Raw genomic sequence first — 23,651 nt, 5'->3', positions numbered from 1 at the left:
CCCTGTGCCAAAGGCAGGCGCTAAACCGCTGCGCCACCCAGGGATCCCCAACAAAAGTTTTATATGCAAAACCATAATGTTCAGAGATAAGTCTTGCTTACTGTGTGATAATTACCTTTAATAAAGGGCAAAGTTAGTACATTATCATATTATATCCTACTAACGAATCAAATATGTATATACAACAAACATCGCTTACATATGGCAGCAGTAGAACTGTGGTTCTAGTCCACCTTTATATTTTATATACTGGGTATCATACTTCTCTGAGGCCTTAGTATATTGGTGCCTCTTTAAGAACTGTGTGTTTATTGCAAATAGGGTTCATATCTTAAATCTCTATTTTTTTCAGTACCTGTTACACCACTTGGCACATCACACATGCTCAAAAATTGTTGAGTGGAAGTATGTTTAGTTTTAAGAAGCCAATACTTTGATATTATTATATCAACACATATAATATATGATATGGGGTTGTATAAACATTTATGTATCCCAAATACTAAGATGCTTTTAGCCTTAATGAAATTATACCTGTGGCAAAGAACAAAAAGAAAATTGTGGAAAAATCATTTCTTTAGACTCCAATTAAATCCATTAAAACAAGAAATAGGGGCAGCCTGGGTAGCTCAGCGGCTTAGCACCGCCCTCAGCTCAGGGCCTGATCCTGGAGACCCGGGATGAAGTCCCATGTCAGACTCCCTGCATGGAGCCTGCTTCTCCCTTTGCCTGTGTCTCTGCCTCTCTCTCTCTCTCTCTCTCTCTCTCTCTCTGTGTCTCTCATAAATAATAAATAAATAAATAAATAAATAAATAAATAAATAAATCTTAAAACAAAAAAAAAACATGAAATAGTTCATCAAGAGACCTCTTTTCAGAAGTCAAAAGTATGTCTCAATAAGTATATGATCATCTGGGCAGGTAAAGTATCACTGGAGGGGAAAAAAGGCAGTGAGATAGCATGCAAAGTGTATGAAGTTGTAACTTTAAGTACCAAGTTTGAATTTGAATGGGTCACTCTCTTCTGTGTGATGCCAACAAGGCTACATGCCCAGAACAGTGCAGGACAATGTGCGGCATCAATTTGATTTTCTAGTCCCCATAGAAACATACCAGCTGTCATCATGGAACCATTAGGTTCAGGAAAATCAAGTATCTGAAAAAAAAAAAAAAAAAGCAGATTTTTTAAAAGTTGGAAATTCTATATTTGCAAAAATGTCAATCTCACTTTTCTAGTCTTCATGGTGGGAGGATACTAAAAGTGATGGTCAGTATCAGAGCTGTAATAACTTGAATCTAATCCATGTAGCTGTCCAGGCCCCAGACTATCAGGTGCATAAAATATTGCCTGGGTACTGAAGTATCACTGGAAATACTACTGATCAAGAACAACAACAACAACAAATTCATGTGACAGAACTGTTTTTAGGAAGAGAGTTTTGTGAATTTAAAGACATATTGGTAAACTAGGAGTAAAAGGCGATCACCAAGGCATGTTCAGACAGTGGATTGTCTGTAAATCCCCAGAAGATAATGGGAGTCCATTCACAGCATAGTGGGTTTTTTTTGTTGTTGTTTTTCTCTGGGAATACATGAAATATGCATAGGGAGCATTACTGTGTATACCTCTTGGCTTTTTACCAAGCAACAACTCCTCTAAATAAATATGAAACAAATTATTTAAAAAATATTGTAGGGATCCCTGGGTGGTGCAGCGGTTTAGCGCCTGCCTTTGGCCCAGGGCGCGATCCTGGAGACCCGGGATCGAATCCCACGTCAGGCTCCCGGTGCATGGAGCCTGCTTCTCCCTCTGCCTGTGTCTCTGCCCCTCTCTCTCTCTCACTGTGTGCCTATCATAAATAATAAAATAAAATAAAAATAAAAATAAAAATAAAAAATATTGTATTGGTGTACTTATTTGAAAAGTCACTAAATTTTCATGAATGTCATAACCCACCCTTATGTATTTCTGATTAAAATGGAGGTATATTTAGTTATGCTTTCTATCCTTTCCTCCAAGGCTTTTGCCAAGAGAAGTTGTGGGATTTCTTGTCTCAGGTGTCTTGAGGCAGAACGGAGATCACACTCCCTTAGTGATGACAGAATAGACACCAGGACCACTTAAATGGCTTTCCTGAACTCCCACATTGGCTCTTCTGATAACATGTTTTAAATATTCTCAACTCAAAATAAAATAAAATAAAATAAAATAAAATAAAATAAAATAAAATAATAAAATAAAATAAAATAATAAAATAAAATAATAAAATAAATAATAAAATAAAATAAAATAAATAAATAAATAATTCTCAACTCAGGTTTGAAATATTGCCTCAGCCCTACTAAAAACCTTTCATTCCTCCAAAATTTCACTAGATCCTGTTGTAGTCATAGGATTCTTTTTTTTTATTTTTTTAATTATTTATTTATTTATGATAGTCACAGTGAGAGAGAGAGAGGCAGAGACACAGGCAGAGGGAGAAGCAGGCTCCATGCACCGGGAGCCTGACGTGGGATTTGATCCCGGGTCTCCAGCATCGCGCCCTGGGCCAAAGGCAGGCACCAAACCGCTGTACCACCCAGGGATCCCCGGATTCTTTTTTTTTAGAGTATAGTTGAAACACAATGGTCATTAGTTTCAGGTGCACAACATAATAATTCAACAACTCTGTGTTAAGCTGTGCTCACCACAGATATAACTACCATCTGTCACCATACAAAGCTATTATAATACCTTTTGACTATATTCCCTATGCTGTACCTTTTATCCCTGAGACTTAGTCATTCTGTAACTGGAAGCTTTATTCTCACTCCCCTTCACCCACTTTGCCCAAATTCTCTGCCCTCTTTCTCTCTGGCAGACATCAGTTTGTTCTCTGTATTTCTAGCTCTGACTCTTCATTTTGTTTGTTTATTCATTTGTTTTGGATTTTAGATTTCACATATAAGTAAAATCATATGGTATATTTTTTTAAAGTAAAGTGACATCCCAATCTGGATGGCATCATCTCTTCTTATGAAGACATCCTGGATACTAGAAAATTAGGCAAATGACATTACTTCTTTGGTTTGAAAACTAAAGACCCAGGAATCTGTAAGTCTCCTCCTATAGTTTGTCTACCTGACGAGGAAACTTTTGAATAGCAAATTGAGATATGTATCTATAGTGCGTGTAGGAACTGAAGTCAGCATATATGATCATAGAATTGTTAAGCAAAGATTTGGGTAGACCACAAAGGACTACTACTGTATGCCACTAAAGGACTTTTGTCTTTTAAGAATTTCCTCACAGAATGTCTTTCAGCCTGAGTTTTTAGATTTTATTATCAGAGGCTTGTTTTCCTTTCTTTGAAGTCTTTTTTTTTTCCCTCTCCCCACTTTTCAGCGCTTTGATAATATGAAAGGCTTCACTCTAGAGAAGTCACTGAAGCAAAGAAAAACTTCACAGAGCCATACTGGGGGAATTAAAACATATCACATTAATTCAGCCTTCCCTTTCTGTCTTCTATCAACTAAAGAAAGTTATAAAAAAAAATAGAACTAATATGGAAACACAGACATATGGGGAGCTTGAATTTTGTTTTGTACTTTTGCACATAAAAAACGAAAACCTCCATAAAGCCGCTAAGGCTTTCTAACATCATCAAGTCCTCTTCTATGAGTCATTAACTTACTGAAGCCCTGAAAATCAAATTTGGTTTAAGGCTGTTTGATAATGTAGTAACACAGTAAAATGCGATTCACCAATTAGCTCATATAATTAGAAAATCAAAAACATGCTCTAAGTGGCTGGTGGACACACATAAGTAAAGTCTATTATCATTGTCTATAGTTGCTGATTCTAGTTATAATTATACCTTGCACTGATGATGCCACATCCAAATTCCTTATGGAAGAGAATTCACAAATATCTGTGTTTACAAATAAGATAAATAAATGAATACTTAGTTCAGTCAGTTGTTTTTTCAGCTTCTTTCTTACATCAATAATTATTTCTTCCCAGACTCTGTTGAGCATAAGAGTATCTAGTCCTTGCCTTTATAGAGCTCTCAGTCTACAAGAGCTGTGTTTAAGTTCTTCTAAGGAAAGAAAAGTCAACTGGTTCAGACCCTACAAAAATGATAATAGTTAGAAATTCATCTTTCTGAGATGATTAGATGATTCCTAAATGCTAATAATATTGCCAAGACACATGAAAGAAAAAAGACATAGCCATCTCAAGAATTTTCTTGCTCAGAGACTTTTGCCTGGCTGAAAAGGACTCTGTGATAAGAATGGGAATTGAATATTTGTTAGTCTATTTTAAAGCCACTCTTCATCTATTCTGTATGCACATCTGTTGACATCTAAGGCATATGTTCTCTATTGCCTGGCTATATTCAATATTTCTGTCGTAAATTCATATCAATACAAGAGTTGCTTAGATGGTTAAAGCTTTCTCATTAGGAATTTCAAACATATACAAACATATCATTCTTTTCTTGCTGCTTCTGAGGTACATGAACATGTATGAAGTACATGATTACATAGCCCAGGGCTTCCTAATAAATATAATGAGGATAATGGGGATGAATTACCTGAACTTGAGCCATAAAGAAAAGGCATTTCTTATCTGACACAGTTATTCTGAATGCTATTTTTTTGGCAAAATATGACATAGCATTGTGCTGCCTTTTCTACTGACTTATTAAGGTCATATTTTAGTGTTCACTCATGGAAATTGTAAAGGATATTAGGAAATTATTTCCCTCGTACCTGTAACATTGCCCCTAGGTAGTTTATTCTTTGTAACCTCACAATGCATATTTTGTGTTGTTCCCTCTGTCCCAAATATCTTCTCAAATATCACCATTCTGAGGAATGCAATAAACTTTGACTATTTTTTTATAAAATTTCACTCGTATATTTTAGAATAGCTTAGATTATATTTTATTTGGATGAAAACACGATCACAAACATTAAGAAAGTATGGTTTATCCATAGCCAGAATGAAACTTAACTTCGAATATTGTTAAAAACACAGCCATTTCCCCCTTAATATGTATTTAATCATTCTTTTTTCCTATTTACAGGTCAATGGGACAGAAATTGAATATGAGTTTGAAGAAATTACACTGGAAAGGGTAAGAAAAATCCAATAATCCACAACCTCAATCTTGCATTTGACATTCTGCATCCTAATGCATTATTTTGTGAGATCACACAATTGTGTGTTTTACCTTGGAAGTTTCCAACAGGTTTCAAAATAAAAATATTAATGAAATGTTTGCAATGGAGGTTACAGAGACAAGCCAAATTATCAGAATATTCCATGTGTAAATTGCATTGCCAAGATTTGGAGAGATGAATGAGAGAGAAATATTCAATGAGCTAGTATAGCACTTTTTCCTATTATTTTCATCATTAATGTTTTGTGATACAGTTTTAGATACATTACAAAATATTTTCACTTATATAATATTATTGCTATCTCATGACTACCTTATCATGCATGCATTTTCAATTTAAAAAAACTAATTGATGAGAGATCCCTGGGTCGCTCAGCAGTTTAGCGCCTGCCTTCAGCCCAGGGCTTGATCCTGGGGACCCGGGATTGAGTCCTGCATCAGGCTCCCTGCATGGAGCCTGCTTCTCCCTCTACCCATGTCTTTGTCTCTCTCTCTCTTTCCGTGCCTCTCATTAATAAATAAATAAAATCTTAAAAAAAAGTGACGCATTTTGAAGCCACCCCTTTGGAGAAAAGCACAGCAATCCTACAGATCTCTGCAAATATGTTATTAGGGACTTGGCAAGGCTTTGACAAATTAGCAAAATTCTGTGTAACAACCCGAATCTATAAATGTATTTTAGAAAACAGCAAGAGAAAGGCCAAAAACCACCTAGAAAAAAAATATGACCAAAACAGGACATTCATCAAAAAAGAAAAGGCCAATAACATATGAAAACTTGTTCATTAATAAACAAACAAAACAATGATCCTAAATGGTTTTTGTGTGTCCAGTTGGCAAAATCGAAAAGGAAGGTTAATATTCACTGCTATGGAGTGACCCTAGAAATTGTTATAACCACAAAAAAGCAAATTGGAAAAATGAATCAAAAGCTTTAAAATGGCCACAGTTTTTTTGACTCAAATTTTACTTACAAAATATAAAAAGACATAAAGAATGTTCATATTAGTATTGTTTATAATAATGAAAACTGAAAAGGACAAGTGTTTAATAAGACATTATTATATGTCCAAATAATAGAAAATTATATTAAATTATATTATAGTGGTATTTTTAGGAATATTTAAATATAAAATGGAAGGCCTAATGAGGTTATCTTATTAAATTAAAAACATAAATTTTATAATGGTATGTAAATACAACCCCATAAGTACCAGTATGCATAATTTGCATTCGTAAGTATATACATAAAGCCTGAAAGGATATACACCAAAATGTTAACACTTGTTATTTTTTATAATTTTTAGTTTCTTCTTTTTGTTTGCTAAACATTCATCTTTTTGCTAAACATTCCATAATAAACACGTAATCCATTTATAATAAGAAAGAAAAATGTAAGTATTTTTCTAAGCTATATCATCAAGTATGAATTCAGACTCTAGACCTGAACTTAAATTTATATTCCTTTTAAGTTTACTGATTATTCACTTTCCTTAGTTAGAAATTTTTCATTCTCAACCTAATTTTTATTGAGCATGAGTGGTTTTAAAAGGAAATTTACATTAAAAGCTAAGTGTTTGACAGATGTGTTCTTTAAAACTTCCATTATGAACTTTGGTTAAATTTTAATGGCATGCTAAATGGAGAAAGAATGAGACTTATGGAAAATTAGCCCAAATGAAAAAAGAGAACACATTTCTCCTACTAAATCAGTAATCTTTTCTTTAGGACTGGCATATATAATTTGCGGAGTACAGTGGGAAATGAAGATGCAAGGCCCTTGCTTAAAATTGGCTAAAAATCAAAAAGATGGCAAGAACTGGGCATTAAATGCCACGTGACCCTTCTTAAATGTATGATCCTGTTTCGCTGCGCTGATCTCACAGTCAAGGAGCCAACCCTTCTCTCCCCACCCCCCACCATCTTAATATGACATCATGTTGTTACCCTGGTTTTATAGGTCAGAAGATTAAAGCTCACTTTGGTGTGAGGTAGAACATATGGTGGGAGTGAAACAACTGTGTGTTCTAGGCTGTGTTCTGATGCTCCCTTGCTTCAAGATCTGACAAGTCATCTCACCTCCTGCCCTCAGGTTCTCAGTCACACTCTGAAACTTACCACTGCCCTGAACTACACCCGCTCGCAAACATCCATCGCCTATTATCTTTGCTGAACACCACCTCTTCTATGTTCTTATCATTTATTCCAGTATTCCCCCTCAAAAATTTTTCCAACTCCCATTGGGACCTTGAATCACTGATTTTACCATTCCCCTCCCATTTTCACCTTTCTTATGTCCCACCCCTCCCCCACCCACCATACTCCACAGTCTCCCTCTCATAGGCTTTCTTTTTTTTTTTAATAAATTAATTTTTATTGGTGTTCAATTTACCAACATACAGAATAACACCCAGTGCTCATCCCGTCAAGTGTCCCCCTCAGTGCCCGTCACCCATTCACCCCCACCCCCCGCCCTCCTCCCCCTCCACCACCCCTAGTTCATTTCCCAGAGTTAGAAGTCTTTATGTTCTGTCTCCCTTTCTCATAGGCTTTCAACATTTCTTCTCCTCACTTCCTTTCCGTGCTCATCCAGCAAAGCCTCAGCCCTCCAAGTCACCACCTGGGCAATTGAATGGATTTAGAGAAGCCCTCATTCATCTCACTTTAAATTTATAGCTATTGATTTCGAGTGAACCTTCAAAACATCCTTCCAATTCTTATATATTTCTTTAGAAAAATCATTTTCTCATTCTCTGGAACAACAGATTCACAACTTATTTGCTCTCCTCAAATCTCAAATACTGCTCCCCTCCTTCATCCTCATTTTCAGCTCTTGATCTCTCTTCCTGTGTCCTTGAGAAAAATCCAAGCAGTCATAGGAAGACCACCTCACTTTCCTACCTCCAAGTCTGCCAGTGTGATCTCCCTTTACAGGGGAAGAATGTTCCCTGCTCCTTTGTGAGGTCAGCCCTGCACTGGTGACCTTCACTTGTGACCTGTACTCTGTAACCTCTTGTCCATTTAAGGACTCTGCTTCTGCAGTTTTCTCCTCTCTGTCTCTCCTACAAAATCAGTTTCTCTCTCTCTCTCTCTCTCTCTCTCTCTCTCTCTCTCTCTCTCTCTTTCTCTTTTTCTCCTGGATAAATTTAATGCAGACATGATATAATATCTCTCATTAAAAAAGAAAAAAAGTCCTCTAGCAATGCAGTAATATAGGACAAAACAAAACGTCATTTGCCTCAATGTTCCCCTCCTGTTATTGTTTCATAATTCTATTTTTCTTTACCAAAAATCTAGAAAAGTTGTCTATTTTCAATCATCCCACTTTACTACTTCATTTTCTTATTTTAACCTAGTTCATGTTTTCATCCCCTCAGTAGTCCTAAAATCATCTTCATTAAAGTCTTGACCAGTTCCATTTGCTAAATCCAAGCATCAGTTCTCCATTCTAACTTCTCAGTAGCATTTGATGCAGCTATCACTGGCTCCTTCCTTCAAGATGATAATTCCTTGCCTTGCAGAACAGACTGTTTCTCCTGTTTATTCATGACCTCCCTGGTACCTTGTCTTGGTCTCCTTGCTGGCTCCTCCTCTAAATGTTGGAGCATTCCAGAAACCCAATGCACAGACCTCTTCTCAGTCTCTCCTCATTCCCTAGTGATCTCATCCAGACCTATGGTTTTAAATACCAACCATCAGCTGACAATTCTCAAATCTAAATTATGACCTCTCTTCTGCATTCCAGTTGTATGCAACTAACTGTCCAGTTGGCCTCTCTGCTGAATATCAAGAGGGTCTTCTAAACTTAATATGTTACTAACAGAATTCATGATTTCCCTGTACTCCCTACCCTCAGGGCAAAAGCTGCTTCTACCCTAATATTCCTCATCTTAGCTAATTGGTTCTATCATTTTCCTTATTATTCAGGCCCCCCAAAAAAACTCCTCTAGGAGTCTCACTTAATTGCTCTTTTTCCCTTGACATCCAGAGCAAGTCCTACCGGTGCGACCATGAAAATATATTTCAGAATGAATCAAATTTTATCACCGACTCTGCTGAATTCTAGTCCAAACTAATATCATTCCTGTGCCTGTACTACTGTAGTAGTTTCCACTTTTGCCCACTGCTAAAAGTAGCCAGAGTAATCTTTTCCAAAATATAAACCAAATTATACCACTTTTATTCTTAAAACCTTCCAGGAGGCAATAATTACACTCATTATCATCACCTATAAGACTTTATATGGTCTGACCCCTGCTTCTCTGACATTATGTCCTAACCACCAACTACTAGAACATTTCACACATACTTTCTTGTCATTCCTCCAAAAAGACAGGCTTTCCTTACCTCAGAGTCTTATATGCTATTCTATTTCCTGCAATAATCTCCCCTTGGATCTTTAAATGGCTTGCTCTTTTCATCATTTAAATATCTGCTCAAATGTCTCAGAAAAGTCTCCCTTGTGCGCCCCATTTAAATTAGTACCAGCATCCCCATTACACTTTCTTTTTCCGCTTTCATAGCTTTATTACTTTTTTTAATTGCACTTACCAGTATCTGAAATTTATATTATTAATTTATTTGTTGCTCATTTTGTTAATATCTGTCTCCTTCTCTCAATATATGCTATATGTAAATATGTAGTCACTTCTGTATCCAATTTGCCTAGAACATTGTCTGGAAAATATTATATACTCAGTGAATATTTGGTATATGAATGAATTATGCCATTGCTCTACCACTGCAAATCCAGTGAGGTAGAGACACATGGCCTGCATCTGAATCTTGCCTCTATCACTTCCTGGTTGATTGTTTGGGCTGAATACTTAACCTTTCTGTGCTTCAATTTCCATACTTGAAAATGAGGTGAAAGTATTTATAATTATCTCCTAGGGTCTTTGTGATGATTAAATGAGTTAATATAAAGGTTCAGGACAGCATGCATCGTTGTTATTCTTAACTTTTCCTTTGTGCTAACATAGTAATTCTCTTAAGTGATATTTATTAGGATCATGAAGGAAGCTTATTAAAAACATGGCCTCCCAGTCTCAATGATATAACAAGTCTCATTAATCTAACAAGAACTTGTCTCATATCAGTTTTTTTTTCCAGTTACTTTGTTCAGTGTTAGACATCCAATGATGAAGTTATGGTTCTAGTTATGTGCTCTTACAAATTCCACTTTTTCTATATTTAATCTCTATAACATTTAATTTAATAATAAACTAATCACATTCATTTAGTAACACCTTTATGAAGTGGGTATTGCCAACTCCATTTTACATATTAGGACATTGAGGCTCAGAAACTAAATAACTTAGGTGTTAGCAAGGGATGGAACTAGGATTCAGCCCCATGCCCAACAGATACTAGAACCTAAACTCATTGCCACTGAGTTAGATTGTCCTCAAAATTAAGTTCAAATGTCATTTCCTCCAAGAATCTTTTCTTGATTTTCACTCTTGGGCAAGGTCCCCTTTATAAATTGACCTAAGCAGAGAACTTCTCACACTAAGTGATGAATAAAATATATCTTTTCCACTGACCTATGAATTCCTTGACAGGGGGATTTTTATTATAGTTTTCCTTATATTACCATGATGACATAAAAAAGAAAAGGCAATGAACAATTTTACAACAAACTGATGACTCCCCCCTTACAGCAGCATTGCTTAGTGCCTTGGCCACTTGCCACACATAGTGAATTCCACACATGTCTAATGTACATTTATTTTCCAAGCAAAGTCCTGGGCATAGTCTTTGTTTCCTAGAATTTTACAGTATGGTAGAAAACATAGAGAAGTAAATAGGCAAAAATCACGAAGAATAACAGAGTCTGTAGATACCTGGCTCAGAATGAAGTATTCCACTGAAGCTTTATACCTGAGCTGGCATAGGAAAGATGAGAGGGAGCAAGTCATGGGAAAGGGAGTGGAAGAAGAAGGCCTCTCAGGGAACAGCAGATGCAAATGTTCAAGGACCCATGGAAAAATAACATGCTCAAGGAACTGCAAGTCCAGAATGACTGCACCTCCAGCTGAGGTAGGGCTCAGAGGGAGAGGCTAGGTTAGAGTGTTGGGAGAAGGCTGGAGAATATAGGTGCCTTAGGTAACATAGAGAGGAGTTTAAATTTTATCCCAAAGGGAATGGAGACCTTTTGAATAATTTTAAATAGAAAAGTAACATAATTGGGGCACCTGGGTGGCTCAGTCAGTTAAGTGACTCTTGATTTCAGTTCAGGTCATGATCTCGGGGTTGTGAGGCCCAAAAGAACAGAGGGCTGTGGCGAGATTGGGGGGTGGGCAGCGGAGGGAGTGGGAAGGAGGGACTGTGCACTCAGTGGGGAGTCTACTGCTTTCTGTCTCCCCTCTGGCTCACACACTCTCTCTCTCTCACATAAATAAATATTTAAAAAAGTAATATAATCATGTATGTGCTTTAAAAAGATTACTTTGGCTGTGATATTGTATATACATTTCATAGGATTCAGGAGATAATGCAGGTATGCCATTTAAGACATGTAATTTAGTGGCTAAATTCTGCCAATGGTGATGAAGAAGGAGACTATTCAAAATATGTTAAGAATGTTAGAAGAACAGATTCTAATGTTCTGTAAGATGAGAAAGTGCCAGAAAGAGCAGAAAAATCAAAGATACCTAGATTATAATCCAACAAATTCCTTTCATTAACACGGTCTGGGTCTTTCAGCAAAGGCCACCTGTGATATTTCAAATCTTTCTGTCACTGTGGGCTCTGATGACATTAACAAAGGTAGCTAAGTATAAAGTCTATGCCTCTGGGTTATTTATCCATCATTCATGCATGAAATTAATAGGTTAGGTACCTCCAGTATGACTTCTATCAAGAGAAGCTAGTTTACCCAGCATGGATAATAGATTCATCATGGCTTTATAACCCTAACCATCATGCATGACTACAATTTAGCAGAGATATTGAAGTGACTATATGACTATCTGCCACCTCCTCTGACCCCTGTCCCCAGCCTCCAAAAAAAAAAAAAATTGGACTACTTTCCTGACAGCTGCAGAATGTATGATCATGTGATACTACTTGAATGTTCTATCTGATGAGTTAGTGATATTCTTTTGATGTTAAAAAACAACAACAACAACAAAAAGCCCTCAAGGATCTGAGCTATCTTCCCAAAGCTAAGCAATTTGTAGGGCAGAGGAAAGCGACTGATTTATTATACCCTCCAAATTCCTATAGATGGACCAAGTTTTGGGTATAAGGTGGGTAACATGGGGATTTTGAAAATAGTATTTGTGAACTGCCAGGTAAGAAGTGACCCATTAAAGTTGTCTGATGGACTTTCCAGATTTATCAAGGTAAATCATTGAATGTCTGAAAGACTTAGGTCACATGTGTTTATCTCAAATGTGTTTTTCATCTTCATGAAAATTCCTAAATTCAGGTGGAATTAAGGGTATATTACTTCAAATCACGTAGAAGTCTTGGATTTCTAAATTTCTGATTTTTTTTCTTCAGCTATTTTCATTTACTAATTTAATAGGAATAGGAGTAAAAAGCCGAGTCCCAATGACATTTACTGAAGTTTCAGCTTTTATATGGCCAGCTCTAATACAGTCTTATTCCAGTCTAATTAAATAATTTTTAATAGTCTGTACATTTCTTAAATGAATTCCAAATTTTATGTATGCTTAATTATCAGTGTATGTTTTAAGTGTGTTTGAAATAATATATACACATGTATATTTGTATGTGCATGGAAAGCACTTAAACGTGTGTATTTAGATATAAATAAAAATATTTACTTAATATGTATGAATTTAGATCTGACTTTTGTTGGCATTGTGGGAAGTATCACAAGATTTGTGGAACAAGAGTAGGTTTCTAGAAGCAGTGGAAAGCAGCGGTCTTTGAACTTAGACCTTATTTTTTTTTAATTTATTTATGATAGTCACAGAGAGAGAGAGAGAGAGAGAGAGAGGCAGAGACACAGGCAGAGGGAGAAGCAGGCTCCATGCACCGGGAGCCTGATGTGGGATTCGATCCCGGGTCTCCAGGATCGCGCCCTGGGCCAAAGGCAGGCGCCAAACCGCTGCGCCACCCAAGGATCCCTAGACCTTATTTTGAATCCAGGATCAGCCACTTCCTGTGTGACCTTGAGCAAGTTACTGAACCTATTTAAGCCTCATTAGTTTTCTCCCTAATGAATGAGATACTAATATCTATCAGCATTATTGTGAAAAGTAGAAATAATATATGTAGAATGCATAAAAGTTCATGGAACACATTGGCTGTTCAATGTGATTAGCTCCTACAAAGTGTATACACACACCTCATTTCTTGTTTTTTTTTAAGGTGTCACTACTTCAGGCTATGATTCTGAGTCTAAATCAAGTATCAAATGCAGGCTTCCTCTTTCCCCTGCGTGTATGTGACTATATTTGTGGTAAATGATAAGCTGCTTAAGTGATCCCAAAAATGTTCGTATATCCAATTATCAGTGTATTCTTTAAGCACATTGAGTGTATAAATAGAGTCTGCTCTTGAGTTTGTAAATATAACCTCCTTTGGAATAAGAGAGTGATATTTGTAGCTCTCTCCTTTGTTAGCTAACAAAAATTTAGTTTCAGGCTAGACAAGCAGTTGCAGTGTATTCTTTTGTTTTCAATAGCTTCAGGCTATGATATTTGCTCCAGTTGCCTAACAGGTCCATAAACCCTTGTATTCTAATAGCTCCTACTTCTAGTCTCTACATATGATATGTGAGCAGCATTCCCTTTGGGGAATGGCTCCTCTCCCCATTCTAACCATGTTGTTCTGTGGACAGCTGCCAGTCGTGGCACCCATCCCACAGGTGATTGGTCTAGAGCTACTAATTGGAATTACCTGGTAAGCAAGTAAAAAGTAATACTACTACCTGAGCCTGGCCCTATGCCAAATGAGGAAGAACCTTGGGAGGGTGGAGCACGGGGAATCTTTATTTTGGAAAAATTCTTAGTGATTTGATGCACAGTTTAAGAGATGACACCTGAGCCAAACTGAGCCAATAAAAGTGCTCCTCAGGATTTTTCCCACTAAAGTGTGGGGAATGGAGAGGTGCCACATACAATCATGCAGCAAAACTGTGAGATAGGTGGCAGAGGAGTGGATGAGCTGGGCATCTCCTACTGTGTGGAATTAGCTCATCTGAGAAAAGAAGGCTTCTGGCAGAGAAAGCCAGAGACAGAAAATGAGAAAGGGATGAAGAGAAGGAGGGAGGATGAGAGAGAGAAGAGGGAGAGGGGATAAAAGAGAGAAGAGGGGAAAGAGAGAGAATTGGAAACATCCAGTTCCCATGTTAAGTCTGTCCTAAAAGCAACCAGATACCACTCCCTAGCTAATGGCTACTTGAGTCTTCCCTTAAATTCTTCTTAGCCAAACTTGTTCATATCAGGCATCCACACTTAACTGATCCATATTGGGCATCCACAACATTTGCACTTACAGAAATGTATCTTGGTGTTGTGGTGTAGCTATCACTGTGCTGAAGTTACTGTGTAGGCCATGCTGCCATTGCCTTTTCTCAAAATAAATGTTGCCTTGCTTAGATTGTCTTGCTAGATTGTCTTTACCTTTCCTAAATTCTAGTCTTGTCTCTCACCACTAAGGTAAGGTCATAAAGCAAAGCTCTCCACTAGAATAGTGTTGGCAGGTTGCAGTAAACCTTAATACCCCAAAGTTTACACATACCATCTCCTTTAAAGATGTGTTCCAAGTCCCAGAAATAAGAGCAATAAAAAAAGAAAGAAGTGGCAGGTATAGAGAATGGCCGGTGACAGGTCTATCAATTTAGGTCTCTACTGTGAAGAAACTTTTCTGATTTGGGAAACGGCCAGCTTTGCACATGTGGAAAGTAGTTTGCAGCATTAACTACTGGACTCAAATTTCAGGGGAAAAAAAAAAAAACGACTGCTAGAAATACAGTTTACAGACATTTGAGGGGTCATTAATCTAACTTTTCTTAAAATGTAAGCACCAAAGGCTCAGGATTGAGGAGCTCCTGGTAAACATACCTCAAAGGGCATCATTTAGATGAATCGGCACAAAGTACTTTTAGCTGAAATTCAGCTGCTCACTCCAGCCATCTCCATTTTTCTTTATAAGCTTCAGGCTGAATTATCTCCCTTCTTTCACCTCACAAACCCTCCGTTACCAGCGTATTAACAAGTGCTCTCTTCTAGTTCATTAGTCTGGCCTCCATGCCATCACATCATCTAAACTGGCCAATATATTCTCTTCTGTGAACCATTTGTTATACTATTATTACCCCTATCTTTCTTCGATGTAGCCCCTGATTATTACAAGCACATTTAATGCTAGAGTAGTGGAGCTTCTAAACCTAACATCTTTTAAACAAAATGCCCAATAGAAAGACTTACACAGAAATGATAAAACTCTACCATTTCTGAGTTGAGTTTTACAAGCAGAATAGATACATTTCTGTGACTTGTACCAAGATACAGATGGTTAAGAAAGCTTGGCAAGGAGAACTGTCACTCAGGGGTGCCCTGTTGAGGATTACCTTGAGGGTAGTGGAAAGTAAAGACCCAAAGAGCAACAATACATGTCCCCAGAAATCTGACATGGGTCACAAAATAGTAGATCTTGAGAAATGGTAAAAAGTGGGTATTTTGCTACTTGCATCTGAACAAACTCTTACTGATGTAGCTAAGGCAGCAGCAAATGTAGTTTCAGTAGCTCAACTGTCAGGCTGGCAGTGAATGTAACCTGTCATTTGTGGTGCTTCTCTTGCAGTCACTTCAGCCATCTTCAGAAAGATCCCATAGTTCTATATCCTTACACAGTGATAGACAACCGCCTGTACCTGCAGTAGTCATTTTTTCCTCACAAGTAACTGCCACAACATCCATTGCCTCTCTCTGAGTTGTCCCTTCCAGTCTGTCAGTTTCTGCTATACCTTTCCAATCTTGGTTGGACATTTGTTGGTTATCTACTCATTTTGTTCTGATATCATTCGTTTTAGTTCTGATATCTACCTTGGTCACATAACCCAGGTGATTTGACCAGAGCTAAGGTGACTCTTAACTCCAAGGGTAATTTCTTACTGATTTAGGGCAGTTAGCGTATCTTACTGCCCTGGCCTCCGTCAGGTGGTGGGTATGCAAACCAATCCAGTACAATCTAAGGGAATCCTATGACTTTTAGTTAGGATTCTGGGACAGAAACCCTTCCGTAGGCATGAAGTGAAGAGCTCTATATAGCTTGGATAGTGGTATGGAGCCATTTATGGCAATAAGAAGATTCCAGCTTTAGAATGAAGGAGCATTTAAAATGACAGATTCGATAAATGGGGTAAAGATCAGTCTTAGCAATATCTTGAGACCTTGACTCAAACCTCTTTGGAAGGAGCCCTTCTGCTTTCAACTTTCCTCTTTACCTCCCCCTGCAATGAAAACCGGCTTTAACAGGGAGAAAGGATAAGGAAAAATACAGGAGAAGAAACAAAAACACTAGTAATACCTCAAAATAAAGATACATAATAGAAAAAACTGAAAGTTATTTCAAGAATTTAAGAAATGGTTATAACTGGTGGTTTTAAAAAGTATATATTTTATCCACTTAGTTTAATGAGCTTGACACATTTTTAAACTTACACATAATCTATCCTTTGGAGCAATGGAATGCATGTATTATGAAAATGGTCATAGGCGTCGGAACCTCTGTGATGTATTATCTAGTTTTAAAGTTTACAATGCTCAGTTTATTATAGACTCTGCATAAATAAAACAACACACATATAGTCATTAAGAAGAATGTCGCCTTGGACTTAATTCAGGATCACCAGTCAGGCATTATTGATCCTAAAATTCTCTTCCCTTCCTTACTGTTTTTACCTGACAAGCTCTTCTTAAAAACCCAGCTCATGTATTACCTCCTCTGAGCAGCTTTGTCAAATTCTCAGTTATAGTTAGCTTATCCATCCTCTTTATCACCTCAGGGCTTTCTCATTGTCATCTGTGTTCATATTGTATCTACCTTCTATATAAATTTCAGGATCCTCAAAGGCTAAAATGTTTCTCGGTTTAATCTTTTTTATTTGGAATTTTATATTAATTAGTAGCTCACTAGTTGAATCACTGAAAGAATTATTTAGTCTTCTGACAAAAGATACTGGATAAGGATCATTTTTTTTACTCCTGATTGTGTATATGTGTATATATATATATATATATATATATATATATATATATATATACACACACACACACACACATATATGACACACAAACACATGTATAAATTTTATATAAATCTTATACATTATATACTTTATAATATAAATATGCATATACTTCTTTCATGTGTTTATGTGTGTCTGTAGTCTGTAGATAGATAGTATCTTCTTTGTAAGCTGGGGCCAATGCTCAGTGCTGTTTCTAGTGGTGGTAGCAGTAGCTGCTACAACAATAAGTTTATCAGTCTCTATCACCTATTAAAGTTTGGACCTTATATGCTAATCTATTGTGGTTATGGCATCTCTTAACAATTAGGCCATTACATAAGTTGTAGAGCTTCTATTTTACAATTGGCAGACAGTGGTTCAAGGAAGTTAAGAGATTTGTCCATGATCACAAAACTGGCATATGGCAAAGCTGGTTGCTATTTCTTCAATGACTATGTGGTACCGCTGCATAGCATGAAAAATATGAAAGACTTTGTGAAGTACAACATTTATTCTCTGACCAGCAGTAATATATTCAGACTGCCTTTAAGGCTTATACATTTATCAAAAGGAAACATTCAGCCTAAGGCAAAATATCTTAGGTTAGCTCTGAAAGGCTGAAAGCAGCTTCAAAAGAAAGACAAAGACAAAACAAAAGACAGAATCAGTGAATAGAGATGCATTTATTTTTCTTTAGGATTATATCTTAATATTTGAGAAATAAGCCAGGCTCATCTCTCCACCACCCTCCCACCCCCCCCACCCTGCATCTGCTTAAACTGCTCAAATTTGGTAATGTAACCCAATTCTGGAGAAAAACAACAACAAAAATGACATCACATCTTGCATATTTAGCATTCTTCTAATTTAAAAAAAAAGGGAACCCAGTTTAAGCAGTGCTCCAATTGTGTCTTTGAAATGTTCCTCAGGAAAATATACCCATGTTTTCTAAAGCAAAAATTGGTGAGATTGTAAATTCCACTATCCAGGCAGTGTTATTGTTTCATTACTTAATATAATGTATATATTATAATATGTTCAATGCATATATTATAATATTATGAATACATTATATCATATTCTCATATCAGTTCATTATTTTCAAACTATTTTTCAGAGATTTCATCCTTCAAACTGCTCTGTGAAATAGGAAAAGAAAACATGACACTCCTCATTTTGCAAATGAGGAAACAAAGGCTCAGAAAGTGTTTTCATGGGTTCCTCAAGGTTACTCAATACAGAGCAAAAGCCAGTCTAAAATTCTTATCTCTAACTTCCAGCCTCATTCCTTTTCCTCTATCTCTTGCTGTTTGCTTTTGGTTTTGTTTTAATATCAAAGACTCACACTCTTCTTCAGGTAAAACAAACTCAAAATATTAAAATATGGGTCACCAATTTCTCAAACTAAGCTGAAATCAAAAGAAAACTCTCTCATACCAAATTAGATTTTAAATCACCACAAATTATTTAAACTCACATTTTTAAAAGCAACAAACATACACATCAAGGCTCTTTAGAAGCATTTCTACAAGCCAAGTTTTTATCTTGCACTTCCAGTAAGAGGGAACCCTTCAAACTTCAAAATTTGAGCATTACTCTATGAAAGACTTTTTTTACATTGATTTGAATCATATGGTAGTAATTCCTACCAAACTATTTTACGAGTAAAGCAAAGTGTTTCAAGTGTGGATTTTATGGCCATTTAGCCTGATCAAATTGTGATTTTAATACCTACCAAGTTGGTGACTATGAGCAAGTCAATCCAGCTGTGCCTCACTATGCTCATCTGTAAACTAGGGGTGACAATAGTTCCTGCCTTAGAAAGTTATTATGCAGACTACATGAGTTCGTACTAAAAGTACTTGAAACAGTGTCTGTCCCAAATGCGTACTATACAGGAGCTAGTCATTATTATTACTGGTCTAGTTGCTCTTCATTTGATGGGCCTTTAATGATTTCAAAAAGAAATCAAAGTTCACTTTCTCCCTTGAGACTTTTCTCCTGCAGAATTACCACTATTCTCCTATTCATTTAATTATTCCTCACATGGCCGCCTTCCTTCGGTAGTGCTCCTAATGATTATTACTTTTCCTGCTAAAATGTTCTCTCCTTCCACAGATATGCATCAACTGCCCACTGTGGTGCCGGAGCCATGTTTTGTTCACTCCATGGTCATTAACTGGTCACCTCTTCTGTGGCCGGTGTATTAGATATTGTCGATAGGTGGTGAACGAGATAGCTTCTGCCTTCAGAGAGCTTAGTAGTAGTAGTAGTAGTAGTAGTAGTAGTAGTAGTAGTAGTAGTATTCATTACTATTAGTATTGTAGGGAAGACAGATATGCTAAATAAGTCATTACTTCAGGGAGGTCTGCGATCATAGAGCGTTAATCAGGCTTCTCATCTTCTTGTTCAGTGTAACTATTCCATGACATAAACTTGAAAAAAAGAAAAAGACTCTCATACTCATTTTGCTATGGTAAAATGAAAACCTGTACTTTTACATCAACCAGTTATTAAAATGAATGTTTCTTAATCTATGGTATGTTCCTCTGTGTCTGCATTCAATGATAAAATATGCAGGTGACAAAATATTTTGTGAGGGCTATTTATTACTGCTTCAGAATTAAACTCATGTCAGTGTTATTTAACTACCTTCTCTTCCAGCATGTTACTTTAGGGACAAGCTGTCTTTAGCCTGGGCTATTTTGACAGAAACTGTGACACATGCTTTTCAGAGTGGTCTATCACGTTTCACAATGCCTGCAAGGATGTTCTTAAGGTGAACTGACCAAATCCTTTGCCAACACTTGAGAATATATTTGAAATGCAATATTCTCCTTGCCCTGGGCAACCTATGCATCACTCAGACCTGTCTGTTCTGAATAAGAAGGAGATTTTTTTCCCCCAAATATATAGGAAAACATTAAGGACATCTGAACTTTGTGATTAAATTCATTAAGTGTGTTACCTTATGTAATCCTCCTTGCTAGAACTCTCTGAATTATCATACTATCTTGCAAACTGAGGCACTGAGTGATAAATTGACATACCCAAGGTCGCACAGCTAGAAAGGGGTGGATCAGAACTCTGAACTGAAATTAGTTTACATCTAAAATTTCACAAAGAACCACTTGCTCTAGTTTCAGTATCTCTCTTTCCACTCATTGTCAAGGCTGACTGTGTTGTTTCACATAGCATGGGGATTTTCCCTTTGGAAAGCTTGGCATTCGAACAGCTGATATAGGATTCTAGCCTCTGGTTCCCAAAGGGATGTTTCTCAACTTGGGCATAGAGTCTCCATTTGTGCTCAGTGGGGAACAAAGAGTGATGACATTAAATGAAGGCAGCACTGACTGTGAAATCAGTTACCTTTTAAATCTCAGGGTTATTGAATTAATGAATTAGTCTTAGAAGGCTGTGTATCATTCTTGGAATCCTGAGAAAGGAAATTGAATATTAACCCAGTTCACATCCATAATGCACAATTTATAGCCACATGCAGACTAAACCATATGGTGGAAACATTCTTTCATTCTTTCAGATGATTTTATGTTGGGTGCCCCATATATAGCAGGTCTTTAAACCAACTTGCGTATGATCAAAATAATAAAACATCTGTTGATAATAACCTTGAGAACAAATTGGTGCTTCCCAAACTTGCTTGAGCTGTAAAATGTCTATCATTATAATGAATACAAAATGCAGAGGTAGTATTTTAAACACACACACACACACACACACACAATTTGGTCATGTCACCTACAAAGTTATGCCCTCCACATCGCTGAAACCTCATTCACAGAAAACTCAGCTTTGCTATGAATACGTGGGGCTATTTTTTTTTAATGGTTAGAATGGTTGTGAGTTCTTAAAAAGTCTATGGAAGGAGATTAAATAACCATAGTTAGGCAGTTTCATATGAAGCATGTCAAAGCTGCATAGTTTTGAAACCTCAGGAGAAAGTTGAGCCTTCTGAGCATTTATAAGACACTGATGAATTGCCAGGCCCCAAACCACCGCAGAATTTCCTGCTGTCTGGTAAGTTGCCACAGCCTACACCATTGCAGCCAAAAACATACTTGGTACTGGAAAATCTGTGATTCTCATCACAATCCCTTCCTTGCATGCCCTGGGACCACAGTCTGGTTAGGAGGAGCCCTGGAATATTTTTAGTGTTTTTATTTCTGCTGTTCCCCGTTCCTTCAGTTCTGCCATTGGCATGAGATTCTCTTGGACAGACTGGAATCCTTAGGAGAAATTCCAAAAGAAAAATGCGGTGAAACATTTCCACCTCCTGCTTTGGTGGAGTACAGTAAATGCATCAGAACTTTTAGCTCCCAGAAATTTGGAATCTGCTGTTTTATTGGGCCTGAGTGAAAGCACACTAAGTTTTAACAAGTGCTGGTACCCACTTCCTTTGCCACGTAGAGCCCTCCAGAGACTTTGCCTTGACTATAAACAGAATTAACTTTTAACCAACTGCGAAGTTCCCGACCTAGTGTTTCCTACTACACATTGGCTGAAAACCTCGGTTTGGGCAATAGTCTCCAGTTCATTCTTTTGCCTCATGAGCTCACTGTGAATATGTTGCTCATTGTGCTTCCCAAGACTGCAAACCACTTTCTTCACTTCTTTAGAAATGGTCCACTAAATGAACAGAAAAGTTTATAATATGCCATTTCCTTTGAACACAGATGTCATGATAATAATAACAATTGTTCCTAAATACTTGAGATGTACTTCTGAGACCTCCATTATTTAAGTTCTACAACAAACAACCATTTAGCTTTTCTTATCCTTATTTGGAAGACAGGAAAACTAAACATGATAGTGGTTAAGTAAGTTGGATTTAAAATCACATTTCTGGGCAGCCCTGGTGGCTCAGCGGTTTAGCACTGCCTTCAGCCCAGGGTGTGATCCTGGAAACCCAGGATCGAGTCCCACGTCGGACTCCCTGCATGAAGCCTGCTTCTCCCTCTGCCCTCCAGGAGAGGGAGTCTGTTCCTTTCTCTCTGTGTCTCTCATGAATGAATAAATAAAATCTTAAAAAAAAAATTTTAAAGTCACATTTCTATTAAACAGTGGGACCAGAATTTAGTCCGAACTATTTTGATTACGTCTGTCCAAGTCCTGTTTCTTACTATAAACTTATATGGTAGATGTTATTCAAACCCTATACAGATGAAGAAATGGAGGCTAGAGAGTTAAGTAACTTACCCAGTGTATAAAGTTTATGTGAAAAGGCCAGAGAGAGAGAAAAATGACACAACTGTGTAACTCTAGAGCATTCTTCCTTCTCTGATAGTCTCACCTTAGTATCTCCATCTGTTTAATCAGAAAGCAGCCCTTCCTGTTCACACCTAATCAGTCACTGAGTCAATTCCACCTCTCTAATCCTTCTCAAATCCACCTGTTTTTCTCCAGATACACTACCTACTAAGGGCACCATCTCTTCTCACCTGGATTATTGCAGCCTCCTATCTAGTCATTATGTCCCAGTCTTAAGTCCCATTCAGTGCATTACTCACACCAGGGCTACTGTGATCTTCCCTAAAATAAATCAGGACTGTGAAATTCATTAGTCCTCATTGACTTTTAGGTAAAATCCAACATCCTTGGCTCAACATTCAAGGTCCTTCATGTTCTACCTCTCCTTTAAGCCTCTAGCTTATCCTTTACTAATCCCCTTCTTGCATCTGGATTCCAGCCATATGGCATAATTTAGAATTTCCTGAACTCACAGGGTTCTTTTTCTCACCTCCTCTTTTCTGTGAATACACTTCTCTATGCCCTATCCAGTTTGCCTAACTAATGCCTGCTCAAACTGAAGGTAAGCTTAGCATTCTCTCCTTCTAGGAGCCTTCCCTGACATACCCCTTTTGAGTGCTTTTCTCCTCTATTGGCCATTTGAAAGTCCTCTGTCAAAAGCATTATGGGCCCCTTTCCAGAACTTAGGAGTTGACCACCATTGGTAGCTACTCAAAACAATATTAACAACCTCAATGTTCTTGTCCTTCAAAAAAGAATACATATATCTAATTAAAGAGAAAGCAAATAGGTTGTCTAGTTGCCTCCTCTGCCACAATTGTGCAGCCATTCATAGGGCAAATTCTCCATCCTAACAGAATCCATTCTACCTAATCAGATGTTGTCTGCTGGTTTAGCAATATTTATTTAGTCAGTTGGTCACTAAATAGGTATTAATTGTGTGCCATGTGTTCTGTTCTGTTTTAGCCTCAGGGCACATAGCAGTAAACAAAACAAATAAA

The 23,651-nt window shown here is 37.2% G+C and overlaps 1 protein-coding gene across 11 annotated transcripts in view; it reads left to right on the top strand.

Annotated features, from left to right (window-relative positions):
- The window catches only part of DLG2 (discs large MAGUK scaffold protein 2), an 885,772-nt gene that overhangs the window by 240,821 nt on the left and 621,300 nt on the right, over positions 1–23,651 (top strand). For all 11 annotated transcript variants that reach the window (XM_055320441.1, XM_055320437.1, XM_055320439.1 and 8 more), the window contains exon 3: positions 5,073–5,123. In XM_055320441.1, the coding sequence (XP_055176416.1) occupies positions 5,073–5,123 (51 nt within the window). The remainder of the gene's footprint in view (positions 1–5,072; positions 5,124–23,651) is intronic.

This window comes from Nyctereutes procyonoides, unplaced genomic scaffold (genome assembly GCF_905146905.1).
Source record: "Nyctereutes procyonoides isolate TBG_1078 unplaced genomic scaffold, NYPRO_anot_genome, whole genome shotgun sequence".
Taxonomy (NCBI): Eukaryota; Metazoa; Chordata; class Mammalia; order Carnivora; family Canidae; genus Nyctereutes; species Nyctereutes procyonoides.
This window is presented reverse-complemented; position numbering and strand designations above follow the sequence as displayed.